The sequence below is a fragment of the Saccopteryx leptura genome, chromosome 3, assembly GCF_036850995.1.
Source record: "Saccopteryx leptura isolate mSacLep1 chromosome 3, mSacLep1_pri_phased_curated, whole genome shotgun sequence".
NCBI lineage: Eukaryota > Metazoa > Chordata > Mammalia > Chiroptera > Emballonuridae > Saccopteryx > Saccopteryx leptura.
The window spans coordinates 270,142,026-270,157,114 of NC_089505.1; the positions used below are offsets into that span (position 1 = coordinate 270,142,026).

General features: G+C 40.7%; 1 protein-coding gene across 2 annotated transcripts in view; it reads right to left on the minus strand.

The window, feature by feature from the left end:
• Positions 1–15,089, minus strand: part of MSH2 (mutS homolog 2) — an 82,661-nt gene that overhangs the window by 40,228 nt on the left and 27,344 nt on the right. For both annotated transcript variants that reach the window (XM_066378322.1, XM_066378321.1), the window contains 3 exons: positions 13,780–13,929; positions 13,006–13,139; positions 1,272–1,471 (listed from right to left, as the gene is read on the minus strand). In XM_066378322.1, the coding sequence (XP_066234419.1) occupies positions 1,272–1,471; positions 13,006–13,139; positions 13,780–13,929 (484 nt within the window). The remainder of the gene's footprint in view (positions 1–1,271; positions 1,472–13,005; positions 13,140–13,779; positions 13,930–15,089) is intronic.

Consider the following 15,089-nt stretch of genomic DNA (forward strand, 5'->3'; position numbering starts at 1 on the left):
AATCTACACTTGGCAGAGCAAGTTGATTTTACCCAATACTATCATTATTTTAAAATTATTTTAAAATATGTGACTGCTCACTTTATTCTGGTAACTCCACTTTGCCTTCACCTGGTTAGAAAGCAAAAGACCCTTGTTAATTTTCTTACATAGTTGTGCTGGAAAGGATGCTTCCAAGCAGTCTGTAATTCACCTGTACTGCTTGCTTAAAGTTCATGGCAAATAAACCTCTGGTCAAGGCATGAAACATACTAATTGGGTTGTTTTGTAATCACCAGTCAAAGGACATTCAGGGTGGCTCATTCAGCTTGACAGCATTGTTTACTGTGACTGATGACTTGCATGCATCTAGTGCCCCTGAGAACCCCAGAGGGCTCTGCTGAAGAAGCTACCTATAGGACAGGAATGTGACCATGAGACCAATAAAATAAATATTAAAAATTCCAGCCTAGCCTAACCAGGCAGTGGCAGAGTGGATGGAGCGTTGGACTGGGAAGCAGAGGACCCAGGTTCGAAACCCCAAGGTCGCCAGCTTGAGCACAGGCTCATCTGGTTTGAGCAAGGCTCACCAACTTGAGCCCAAAATCGTTAAGCAAGGGGTGACTCAGTCTGCTGTGGTCCCCCAGTCAAGGCACATATGAGAAAGCATTCAATGAACTAAGGTGCCACAACGAAGAACTGATACTTCTCATCTCTCTCCCTTCCTGTGTATCTGAACCTCTCTCGTTTAAAAAAAAGAAAAAAATCCAGCCTACACTCCATTTTAGGCTCTCTGGTTTCAAGGTGCCCTGCACACACTGGTGGTCTCTGATCTGAGAAAGAAAATGTACCTTACACCACAGAACTTTCAAGGAAGGACATAAGGAGCCTGCATGTGACCTCTCTGGCCTCATTGCTGTGAAGGCCTTAGGCTTTAATGCATACCTTTACTTTAGTGTTGCTGTTAGATTGTATCATTTTCCGATAGCAAACTGTAGATTTGTAAGCACTTTCATTTTGGGTCTTAGGAGTCTTCTTTAGCAATTGATCCCTATTTGACTGCCTGTTAGCACAATAAGGTCTATTAATAAACCTGGTAACCCTAACATTCAGTTCTGAAAAGCAAAAATTCTAAGTTGTCTCATAAATCCTGTGACAACCTACAGGTCAATACAAACCTGTAATTAGAAAAACTGTGAGTCTCCAAGCCACATTTGCTATATAAATAAGGATAGCACATTTGCTAAGTGTATCAACAACAGTAAAGAGAAATAAAAAAATCATTTTGTTACCTTCGTATTTTTCCAGAGCCTGTATAACATTAGGGAGTTGGTTTATACCCTGATAGAGTCGGTAACAATCTTGTAAATTTGCTGCTTGTCTTTGAAATTTCTTGGCAAGCCGGTTAAGATCTGGGAATCTACGAAGTAAATCTTCTTGTAAACTCTGTCTCAATTCTGCATCTTCTACAAAAGCTTCCACTAAATTTAACCTGAAATAATTACACTAGAATTAATCTTAAATATTTTAGTATAGATTTAAAATCTGTAAACTAGGCACCTAAGTCTCAACTAAATGAACTCAAAAATTCCATGTAAACCAAATTAATATTTAGTTGAATAGCATAAGATAAAAAAATATACCTAGTTCTGTTTAACTTTCATCAAACTGGTATTTCTTATATAGAAGAATTTCATTATTGGGACATTATTGTTACTGACACATACTGTACATGTAAACAATCTTTAATTAAAGATAATTACAATTCACAAAGGTTGCCAAATCCAATATTTACATAGTTAGATCTTATACATTTTCAAAATGCATTCTAAAATTACTTGACAATACACAGCCAAAAATTTCTAATTAAGAAATTGAAGTAAGTTTGTTGCTTCTCAAAGTCAATAAATAAAATCTTAGCTTGTTTCAAGAACTATATATAAAACATGCAGTTCATATTGCTTTCCTGAGTTTATTGGAATCACTGGCTTTCCATTTGGTTCACTCTAATCCACAGGAAGGACAGTTTCTACATCATGACCCAGCACATTTTGTAGAGATCAGAATACGCCATCTCAAATATGCCACTTTGGCATAAGAACTATTTTGAACTGAAAACTTAGAAGCAGAAAAAAGAAAAGCTGCCTTCTATTTGCATAAAAGCAGGACAGACATTTATAAAGGTTTCGTCCCCCTTCTTTACCAGGAGACAAAAATTAATCACCCTAGACAACTTTAGACCCTTAGCCTAGAGGTGGTACCAGAAGAACCCATGTAACAGACTTTACTAACCAGTTTCCCAAATATTTGCCTTCTCACAATCTCACAATCTGCAGTCCTGGAAACTCAGTCTTATCACTTCTTTAAAAATTTGCTCTTGGCCCTGGCCAGGTGGCTCAATGGATAAAAACCATTGACTTGGCATGTCTGACTCCTGGTCAGGGCACATATGAGAAGTAATCAACGAGTACACAACTAAATGGAACTAAGTGAGACGACAAGTTGATTTTCTCTCTCTTCTCCCCCCCCCCTTGTCTCTCTAAAATCAATAAATTTAAAAAAAAAAAGTTGTAGATGTTACTGAAGTTAATAACTGAAAAGGAAATGTTAACAATCAAAGGTAGGGAAAATGGCCATGGGCACAGCAAACGATCCAAGGTCAGAAGGCTATCAGATGAGCAACCTTTTCCTTGGATTTGTAGACCATAGGAGCAGTAAATTAACCCACAGAGGGTTATACAGGGACAGTGTATGGAAACAAATTAACTTTTAAATCTCTTAACTATTTACTAGTCTTCCATTAGCATTTACAATTCCTACATTATCAAAATGTTCATCTAATACATTATGAGATAAAAATATGCTGTTCCTACAGAGTAATCACATAATGACTGTATATATTTAAAGCAGGATTTCTCAACCTTGCAATATAGACATTCTTTGTTAGAGGCTGTTCTGCAATGTTCAATAGTATCCCTGGCTTCTGAAACACTACTCTACAGTGTGACAACCAAAAATGTCTCTAGAAACTGCCAAATGTCCCCTAAAGGAAAAAATTACCCTAGGACCACTGGTTTTAAAGGAACTTAAATAAAAATTCACTTCTTAAAAAAAATGTTCATTTCATTGATTTTTACAGAGGAAGGGAGAGACAGAAGACAGGAACATCAATTCATTCTCGCATGTGCCTTGACCAGGAATCAAACCAGCAATTTCTGTGCTTAATGCCCTAACCAACTGAGCTATCTGGCCAGGGTAAAAAATTCACTTTTTAAAAGATGAAAATAAAGAGAAAAATAACTAAAACTATATAGAATGTCAAGATAGTATCTAGGCAGTTGGCAGCAGATATATCCATTGTGGCAAATACCAAATTAGAATGAAAATAATCTGCTACCAAGCTTGTATTATAAACCAGTCACTGGGGCTATAAATAAACGGTGAAGATAATTCAGGCATTTACTGCACCAAAAAAAATTTCTGCAGCATGTACTCTAGATTAAAAAAAGAACAACAGAAGATGCAGCCAGGTCACAAAATCCAATAAAACAAACGTGGACCTTCCTGGCTAAGCCTATAGCTCTACTTGGGCTTTTTCAAGTTTGGTCCAAGATCATGAGCATCAAAGACAGATCTGAGCTGTGGTGGCACAGTGGATAAAGCACTGACCTACAGTGCTGAAGGTGTCAGTTCAAAGCGCCTGGCTTCCCTGCTCAAAGCCCATATAGCACATATGAGATGCAACTAACTACAAGTTGATGCTTCCCACCCCACCCCCACCTTCCTCTCTCTCAAATCAATAAATAATATCTTTTAAAAAAAATCACTTGGAGTTGGATAAAATTACAGAATCCCTGGGGAAGGGTGGGGAGAGATGAGGTGCAGTTATGAAATTTCAATGAGCTTCTCCAGACATTCCTATGTACACAACCCTGTGAAAAAGTCTGAGTTGTAGCAATCATGAGAAGTTCCTGAGTTCTCATGATAGAGGGAAGAGGTATAAGGGGTAAAGAAAGGATGAAACCTGATGCTGTCTGAACTAACCCCTTCATCTTTCTTTTTTCTCTTCTTCCCTAAAATCCCAAATTCTTAGGCCACTCTCAGGTCAATGGTAAGAACGCAAAGAGAAGATACCTCTGATCAGACTCTTCCTATGCTTTTTCCCTATTCCAAGTACTTATCACTGTTTCCTCCAAGCTGATTAGAGTATGAATCATAAGTAATCAACATTGTTCAATAACATCGAGTTCCAGCATGACCAGGCAGTAGCGCAGTGGATAGAGCATCTAACTGGGATGCTGAGGACCCAAGTTTGAAACCAGAAGGTCACTAGCTTGAGCCCGGGCTCACCTGGCTTCAGCACCCCATGGTCTCTGGCTTGAGCCCAAAGGTTGCTGGTTTGAGCAAGGGGTCACTGGCTCAGCCACAGCCCCCAGGTCAAGGCATATATGAAAAAGCAATCAATGAACAACTAAAGTGTCACAACTACCAATATAAATGCTTCTCATCTCTCTTCCTGTCTGTCTCTCTCACAAAAAAACAAAAACATAAAGTTCCAATAAAAGTATTAAGAAGTAGAGCCTGGCCTGACCAGGCAGTGGCGCAGTGGATAGAGCATAGGACTGGGATACAAAGGACCCAGGTTCGAGACCCTGAGGTCGCCAGCTTGAGCGCAGACTCATCTGGTTTGAGCAAAGCTCACCAGCTTGGACCCAAGGTCGCTGGCTCGAGCAAGGGGTTACTCGGTCTGCTGAAGGCCCGCGGTCAAGGCACATATGAGAAAGCAATCAATGAACAACTACGGTGTCGCAACGAAAAACTGATGATTGATGCTTCTCATCTCTCTTCGTTCCTGTCCGTCTGTCCCTGTCTATCCCTCTCTCTGACTCTGTCTCTGTAAAAAAAAAAAAAAAATTAAAAACAAATTTTTTTAAAAAGTAGTAGAGCCTGACCAGGCGGGTGGCGCAGTGGATAGAGCGTTGGACTGAAATGCAGAGGACCCAGGTTTGAGACTTCAAGGTCGCCAGCTTGAGCACGGGCTCATTTGGTTTGAGCAAAGCTCACCAGCTTGAGCCCAAGGTCGCTGGCTCAAGCAAGGGGTCACTCAGTCTGCTGTCAAGGCACTTATGAGAAAACAATTAATGAACAACTAAGGTGCTGCAACGAAGAATTGATGCTTCCTATCTCTCTCCCTTCCTGTCTGTCTGTCCCTATCTGTCCTCTTTCTGACTCTAGTAAAAAATAAAATAAGGCCTGACCTGTGGTGGCGCAGTGGATAAAGCGTCGACCTGGAAATGCTGAGGTCGCCAGTTTGAAACCCTGGGCTTGCCTGGTCAAGGCACATATGGGAGTTGATGCTTCCAGCTCCCCCCCTTCTCTCTCTCTGTCTCTCCCTCTCCTCTCTAAAATGAATAAATTAAATAAATAAAAGTTAAAAAAAATTGTTTCTTAAAAATAAAATAAAATAAAAATAAGAAAAAAAAGGAGAACATCAAGGAAAAAAAAGCTAGCTTCTAAAATACAGTGTAAGGTCCCTCATCTTTAATATCAGTAAAAGCCTAATAAATCACTTATTTCAGAAGTCTATTCAGTATGCCATTTCAAAATTAACTACTGTGTCAGTTTATATTCTGGCTAATAGACATGTTAAAAAAATGACTGCTCTGCTAAATGCTTCTATGACAGTGCAATTTTTACATCACAACTTTAGAAATACCAAAGTTACTGTCGACCCAATATAAGTATAACTATACCTGTCAACCCTGCTCAATAAAATTATTCATCTGTATATAACTGGATACATTAATTTTCTGAAATTAATTGACCAGAATACAAGATAATGTTTTAGAGTCAGTTAATCTCTGAAATTCCAATATATTTAAAAAAAAAAAATTTGGTATTTTAAAAATCAACATTCTGCCTGACCAGGTGGTGGCGCAGTGGATAGAGCGTTAGACTGGGATGCGGAAGGACCCAGGTTCGAGACCCCGGGGTTGCCAGCTTGAGCGCGGGCTCATCTGGCTTGAGCAAAAAAAAAAAAAAGCTCACTAGCATGGACCCAAGGTCACTGGCTCGAGCAAGGGGTTACTCAGTCTGCTGAAGGCCCGCGGTCATGGCACATATGAGAAAGCAATCAATGAACAACTACGGTGTCGCAACGAAAAACTGATGATTGATGCTTCTCATCTCTCTCTGTTCCTGTCTGTCTGTCCCTATCTATCCCTCTATCTGACTCTTTCTGTCCCTGTAAAAAAAAAAAAATCAACATTCTGTCCTTTCTTTATAATTAGCATTTCTGATCTCTTGTAATAACAGATTGGAAGTTCATAACTGCATTATTTACATGGCTAAGAACAAATTTGGTACCTAAAACACAGCAATTATAAGTTTCAAATCTCTTCTTTTACGGGTTCTTCACATGGTTTAATGCAAGCAGAACCACTTATTTGATAAAATAAGTGGCAGCTATTCTGCTAGGCCTAAAATGGAGAAAAAAAGAATATGGCAAAATAAAACATGAACATGCTTTCAAGGAATATTCAATCCAATGAAGGACAAGGAAATATTCATATTATAGCTAGTGCTCAGGTGCTAAGTAATGATGAAATACAAAACATAATAAAATATTATATGAATAAGAAAGTAAAGCCTGACCAGGTGGTGGCGCAGTGGATAGAGCGTCAGACTGGGATGCAGAGGACCCAGGTTCGAATCCCACCAGCTTGAACCCAAGGTCGCTGGCTTCAGCAAGGGGTTACTCGGTCTGCTAAAGGCCCGCGGTCAAGGCACATATGAGAAAGCAATCAATGAACAACTAAGGTGTTGCAACACGCAATAAAAAACTAATGATTGATGCTTCTCATCTCTCTCCGTTCCTGTCTATCCCTCTCTCTGACTCACTCTGTCTCTATAAAAAAAAAAATTAAATTAAATTAAATTAAAAAAAAAAAAAAAAAAGTAAGGAATTCCCACAAGACTGGTAAACTTCATTTTGGGGTATTTCATTTGCCTATATTATGAACAATTGGGATTTACAGAGATAGGATTCTATGGAAAATACTTGAGAGGAAGGGAAAAAGAGGCAACAGCAGAGACTTAAAAGGAGAAAAAGTGGCTTGACTTGTGGTGGCACAGTGCCTAAAACACTGACCTACAAAGCTAAGGCCACCAGTTCAAAACCCTGGACTTGCCTGGTCAAGGCACATACGGGAGTTGATGCTTCCTGTGCCTCCCCCTTCCCTCTCTCTCTCTCTCTCTCTCATAAAAAAAAATTAAAAATTAAAGGAGAAAGGCAAAGGATACACTGAAAGAAAATTAAAGCAGAGAAGGGACAGAAAAATATAATAACTAGAGTAAAAAGGAAGGCCTCTGGCTTTGGAAAGCAAAAGCATTATGTCTTCTTCTGAGAAAGAGCCAGGGAGTGAAAGACTGAAAATACAGATCCATTTTCTGACTGTGAGGATTAAAGACGACAACATCAACTTAGAAGCAGGAGGCAGCTGAAGGCTTTCAGGGAAAGTAAAAAACTTGGGGTTAGTCACTGTAATAAGTCATATAATAAAATACCAGGTGACAATGAAAGCTACTACACAGCTTGAAAGTACAATGGGTCCAATCAGTATTGTGTGACCTTCTCCAGAACCTTTTTAAAAGTTTTCAATCGATTTTAGAGAGATAGAGAAAGGAAGGTGGAGAGAGAGAGAAGGAGAAAAAAAGAGAGAAAGAAGCATTCACTTGTTTCACTTAATTGTGCATTCATTCATTGGTTGCTTCTCATATGTGCTTTGACTGGGGATCAAACCTGCAACATTGGAGTTTTGGGATGGCACTCTAAATCAGTGGTCCCCAACCCCTGGGCCACGGACCAGTACCAGTCCATGGGCCATTTGGTACTGGTCCACAGAGAAAGAATAAATAACTTACATTATTTCCGTTTTATTTATATTTAAGTCTGAACAATGTTTTATTTTTTTAAAAATGACCAGATTCCCTCTATTACATCCATCTAAGACTCACTCTTGACAATTGTTTCGGTCATGTGATAGATTTATCCGTCCCACCCTAAAGGCCGGTCCACGAAAATATTTTCTGACATTAAACCGGTCCGTGGCCCCAAAAAAGTTGGGGACCACTGCTCTAAATGACTGACTGGGCTCACAAGCTAGGGCTCCAGGAACTTTTAATTAAAAAAGCCAGCCTGACCTGTGGTGGCACAGTGGATAAGCATTGACCTTGAATGTGGTCACCGTTTCAAAACCCTGGGCTTGCCAGACCAAGGCACATATGGGAGTAGATGCTTCCTGCCCCTCCCCTCCGACTCTCTCTCTCTCTCTCTCTCAAATGAATAAATAAAAGGTCAAAAAAAAAGTCTCCAATAAACTTGATTTAGAAGTGGAGACAACACTGGTTATAAAGCAATGAATTGGAAGCCTTCCTGTTCTTCAGAGGCCAGAGCAATGCTGTACTATTTCAAAGAAACTGCAGACCTGTTTCCACAGAATATGCATTACTAAGTAAAGATATCCTTGCACAAAAGGATACTATATCCTGGAAGGAAATCTAGGGAGTCTAGGAGTACTGCCTCAAAAAGCATGATATATACTGCTCACAAAAATTAGGGAATATTTCAAAATAAATATGAAGTGATTAAAAAAAGAAGCATTTGATTTTTTTAAATTAAACGAACATCAGAAAAGTAAACAAGTCAAAGAAGTTCAATTATGCAAATGAGATGCAGAATCAACTTTTATTTCATTGGTGAAAATGTACTATACAAAAGGCTAAAAGTACTGGAGTATCTGCACATTCTCTGATCCCCTAATTTTTGTGACTTGTGTACTATCACATAAGCACTACCACCATCTCTAAATTTACAGCAGTCCTACATTTAATTGGAGCTAATGTTGCTAATAAGATTGTTACATCACATTTAATTTTATATATAAAGAAGTGTTCATATAAATATTTTAAAAATAAATATATAATCCTATAACAGTTTAAAAGTCTAAGACAGTTTGAAATCTCTCCTCAAAAAGAAGACCAAGCTGCCCTGGCTGAATAGGTCAGTTGGTTAGAGCATCTCCCGATATGCTAAGGTTGTGGGTTCAATACCTGGTCAGGGCACATACAATAATCAACCAATGAATGCATAGATAAGTGGAACAGTAAATCAATGTCTTTGTCTGTGTCCCTTTTCCTCTCTAAAAATCAATCAATCAACCCTGGCCAGACAGCTCAGTATACTTTAATTGCTAATCATATTAGGGTACCAGAATTCTATAACTTTTTCTTTTATTTTCTCAATTTTAAAACTTAACTGAAATGTTTAGACTATTTTAGTTCATTCTAAAATAATCAAGTATTTCCTATGCACCAGACCTTGTTCAAAGTACTTTATACATATTAAAATCACCTAATTCTCGCAAGAACCTATGAATTTGGTATGTTACTAGTCATTTTAAAAATGAAGGAACTGGGACCTGTGGTGGCACAGTGGATAAAGCGTCTACCTGGAAATGCTGAGGTCGCCAGTTTGAAACCCTGGGCTTGCCTGGTCAAGGCACATATGGGAGTTGATGCTTCCAGCTCCCCCCCCCCCCCCACTCTGTCTCTCCTCTCTCTCTCTCTCTCCTCTCTAAAATGGATAAATTTAAAAAAAAAATGCCTGACCTGTGGTGGCGCAGTGGATAAAGCATCGACCTGGAAATGCTGAGGTCGCCGGTTCAAAACCCTGGGCTTGCCTGGTCAAGGCACATATGGGAGTTGATGCTTCCAGCTCCTCCCCCCTCCTCTGTCTCTGTCTCTGTCTCTCCTCTCTCTCTCTCTCTCTCCCTCTCCTCTCTAAAATGAATTAAAAAAAAAAAAAAGGAACTGGGCCCGACCAGGCGGTGGCACAGTGGATAGAGCGTTGGACTGGGATGTGAAGGAACCAGCTTCGAGACCCCAAGGTCGCCAGCTTGAGCGTGGGCTCATCTGGTTTGAGCAAGGCTCACCTGCTTGAGCCCAAGGTCACTGGCTCGAGCAAGGGGTCACTCGGTCTGCTGTGGCCCCCCAGTCAAGGCACATATGAGAAAGCAATCAATGAACAAACTAAGGAACTGCAACAAAGGACTGTTTCTCATCTCTCTCCCGTCTGTCTGTCCCTCTCTGACTCTGTCTCTGCCACACACACACACACACAAAAAAAGTGAAGAAACTGAGTACACAACATAATCAACATTTTCAACATTTCAAATGCTATAGACATGTTTACCTGGCCTGACCTGTGGTGGCGCAGTGGATAAAGTCGACCTGGGAACACTGAGGATACCGGTTCAAAACCCTGCACTTGTCTGGTCAAGGCATATATGGGAGTTGATGCTTCCTGCTTCTCCTCCCTTTCTCTCTCTCTCTCTCTCTCTCTCTCTCTCTCCCTCCCTCCCTCCCTCCCTCCCTTCCTCCTCTCTAAAAATGAATAAATAAATTAATTAATTTTAAAAAAATGTTTACCTGAAACCTATGTACTTTTTTTTTTCTTCCTGAAGTTGGAAACGGGGAGGCAGTGAGACTCCCACACGCGCCTGACCGGGATCCACCCGACACGCCCACCAGGGGGCAATGTTCTGCCCATCTGGGGCATCGCTCCACTGCAACCAGAGCCATTCTAGCGTCTGAGGAAGAGGCCACAGAGCCATCCTCAGCGCCCGGGCCAACTTTGCTCCAATGGAGCCTTGGCTGCAGGAGGGGAAGAGACAGACAGAGGAAGGAGAGGGGGAGGGGTGGAGAAGCAGGTGGGCACTTCTCCTGTGTGCCCTGGCCGGGAATCGAACCCAGGACTCCTGCACACCAGGCCAACGCTCCACCACTGAGCCAACCGGCCAGGGCCTGAAACTTATGTACTTTTACTGATCAATATCACCCCATTAAATTTAATTTTCTAAATAATCTTTTTTGTAACAGAGACAGAGAGAGACACTGACAGGAACAGACAGACAGAAAGGGAGAGAGATGAGAAGCATCAATTCTTCATTGTGGCTCCTTAGTTATTCATTGACTGCTTTCTCATATGTGCCTTGATGGGGGGGGGGAGGTGCACACAACAGAGTGAGTGACACCTTGCTCAAGCCAGCAACCTTGGGCTCAAACCAGCAACCCTGGGCTCAAGTCAGCGACCATGGGGTCATGTCTATGATTCTACACTCAAGTCAGCAACCCAGCACTCAAGCCGGTAACCCCACGCTCAAGCCGGTGAGCCCATGCTCAAGCTGGCAACCTTGGGGTTTTGAACCTGGGTCCTCTGTGTCCCAGTCTTCTGCGCCACCACCTGGTCAGGCTTAATAAATTTTTTTTAAAAAGTGAAGAAACTGTGACACAGAGGTTGAGTAACTTGCCCAAGATAACAGCTAAATAAGTGGCAAAGCCATCATCTGAACCAAGGTACTATGGCTCCCAAGTTCATGCTATGAAATACTGTTCATACTATCTCGTCAATAAAATTTTACTTCATAGTGCTTGCCGGTCCACTTTCACTAACAGCAGCACGCCTTTCTGGAGAAGTTATTAAAGTTGCCTTGCCGAGGAAAAAAAACAAAAAATTTACTTTATAGTGAAAAAAACATAATTAAGAAAATAGGCCTGACCAGGTGGTGGCGCAGTGGATAGAGCGTCGGACTGGGATGCGGAAGGACCCAGGTTCAAGACCCCGAGGTCGCCAACTTGAGCAAAGAGCTCACCAGCTTGGACCCAAGGTCGCTGGCTCCAGCAGGGGGTTACTCGGTCTGCTGAAGGCCCACAGTCAAGGCACATGTGAGAAAAGCAATCAATGAACAACTAAGAAGTCGCAACGCGCAACGAGAAACTGATGATTGATGCTTCTCATCTCTCTCCGTTCCTGTCTGTCAGTCCCTAACTCTGCCTCTGTAAAAAAAAAAAAAAAGAAAATAGGCCTGACCAGGCGGTGGCGCAGTGGATAGAGCATCGGACTGGGATGAGGAGGACCCAGGTTCGAGACCCCGAGGTCGCCAGCTTGAGCACGGGCTCATCTGGTTTGAGCAAAGCTCACCAGCTTGGACCCAAGGTCGCTGGCTCGAGCAAGGGGTTACTCGGTCTGCTGAAGGCCCACGGTCAAGGCACATATGAGAAAGCAATCAATGAACAACTAGGTGTCGCAACGAAAAACTAATGATTGATGCTTCTCATCTCTCTCCATTCCTGTCTGTCCCTATCTATCCCTCTCTCTGACTCTCTCTGTCTCTGTAAGGAAAAAAAAATAGAAAAGAAAATAGGCCCTGGCTGGTTAGCTGAGTTGGTGAAAGCGTTGTCCCAAACACCAAAGGTTGCATATTTAATCCTGGTCAGTGCACATATGGTAAGTGACCAATGAATGCACAGTTAAGTAGAACAACAAATAAATGCTTCTCTCTTTTTCTCTCTTTCCCCACCTTCCTCTGTCTCTCTAAAATCAATTTTAAAAAAAGGAATTGTATATATATAAAAGAAAGAAAATTATTTAATCAATTGAAACTATTATCACTCTATTTTTACTATTTAGCTCTCTGTGCAGTTAGATTCAAAACTACATATTAGAATAAGTAGTATGCCTGCCCTGAAGTGGCACAGCAGATAAAACGTCAACCTGGAATGCTGAGGTCACCAGTTTAAAACCCTGAGCTTGCCCGACCTGTGGTGGTGCAGTGGATCAAGTGTGGACCTGGAACACTGAGGTAATCGGTTCAAAACCCTGGGCTTGCCCAGTCAGGGCATGTGTGGGAGTTGATGCTTCCTGCTCCTCCCCTCTTCTCTCTTTCTCTCTTCTCTAAAATGAATAAATAAATAATAAAAATAAAATAATAAAACCCTGAGCTTGCCCGGTCAAGGCACATACAACAAGCAACCAATGAACAGACAGTGGAGCAACTACTCCTTGCCCCCCTACCCCTATGTAAAGTCAATAAATTAAATCTTAAAAAAAAGAAGATTGAGTGGTATAATCAAATGAAGTATTTGCACATTACTCAAAGCTTACAAAAGCATACATTAGTAATATACCTCTCTTCTATTCTGTTCTTATCCATGAGAGGCTGCTTAATCCACTGGTTAACCAGTCTTTGTCCTTGAGGGGTTTTGCATTTATTTAGCAATGCAGCCAGAGATTGAGAGCCAGTGGTATCTTCAACAGAACCCTAGTAAACAAAATATAAAAAAGAATGGCACACTTATTAGTGAAAATCTTATTATGCCATGAAAATTAATTTTGAAAACAAGAACATTTATTATTCTTCAAATATTAAATAAGAAATTTGCACAAGAGTTTTTCTCAAGTCAAATTTTGAACCTATTAATTTGTATTTTCTGCTACATATTCTCCCAAACCAAAATCACTTTATAATTACTGCAGTTTTAGACATTACATTATTAGAATGTAATTTTTAAAAAACTGCTGTTAAAAAAATCATTCATAAATCCAGGACAAGTACTATTTATATAGCTAATAATTAGAAAAATACAGTAATTCAAAACTATGTCTCTAAGTATACTAATATCTCAAAATATGTAAGCTCCTTAGTAAGATTCTTCAGGATATATCAGAGGAAACATTTTTTAAGCATTCAATGTTTTTATTTTTTTGAGACTTCTTTTTAAATAGTCATCTGTACACTGTATTGTGTGTTCACCACCCCCAATCAAGTCTCCTTGCATCACCATTAATCCCCCTGTACCCTCTATCATCCCCACCCCCTTCCCTCTGGTAATCACCATACTGTTGTCTGTGTCTAGGAGTTTCACCTTTCAATGTTTTTAATCCACGTGTTATTTTTTTACCTGGAAAAGGTTAAGGGCTCTGACTGCGGCCATATCCAATTTCATGTATTGGCTGAAGTCAAATGTAGTCAGTTCAAACTGTCCAAAGTTTGAATCATCCGATAAGAGATCTAAAAATTTGATAACTGCAGACAATGATGAAGCTGCAACCTAAGATTAAGAATTTAAAATAAAAAATTACTATTACTAGAATGCTAGATTTTTAACTGACAAATGGCAAAATAAAAACAAATTCCAAACATATCACTTCCTTTGGTATTTCTTCCCAAGCCAAACCAAGAAAATAAGTTTAAATAAATCTCTTAACATTAGAAAATGATTTTTAGAAAGTAAAAGCTACTATAATAGCAGGACTGTTCATAACAGCCAAAAGTAAAAAATACTCAAATGCCATTAAGATCTAAATGCATCAAGTTTGGCGTGTTCAATGTTCACCCTAAGGAATATCACATAATATAAGCACAAACAACCCACAACTACATGTAACAATATAGATTAATCTCACAAACAAAATACTGAACAAAAGAAACCAGACACAAAGAGTATATTTACATAAACTACAAAAATAGGCCAAACTAATCTACACTGTCACAGGTTAAGAACCAGGGTTACCCTGGTTGGAGGTAATGACTGAAGTTCATAAAAAGGGTCTTTAAGGTGGCCAGTACTATTTTGTTTCATTGATACCAATTATGTCGGTATGTGCATTTTATAAAAATTCAGTTACAGCCTGACCAGGCAGTGGCGCAATGGATAGAGGGTCGGACTGGGATGCAGAGGACCCAGGTTCGAAATCCCAAGGTCACAGGCTTGAGCGTGGGCTCATAGACATGACCCCATGATTGCTGTCTTGAGCCTAAAGGTAGCTGGCAGGATGCCCAAGGTCGCTGGCTTGAATGCAAGGTCACTGGCTTGAACAAAGGGTCACTTGCTCTGCTGTAGCCCCCCAGTCAAAGCACATGAGAAAGCAATCAGTGAACAACTAAGGAGCTGCAACGAAAAACTGATGCTTCTCATTGTGGGGTGGTCAGCTATGGGGGACAGTCACGTGAGACACCAGACCCGGGAACTTTGGCTAGAACTGCCCGCCCACATCCAAACACACCAAAAGAAACTTCCCAGGAGCCCTTTGGGAAAAAAAGCGACCGTCTGCCAGCCAGTGAGATTTTACCACGTCATATTAGCTCGACCACACTAGACGGGACCCTTTAAATATCTCCCACGCGGGTCACCCCATGCGACTTCCCTAGCCTCTGTCCCCAGGACTAGGGAACCTCATTGGGCGGGATGCACTGTACTCAATAAAGCCT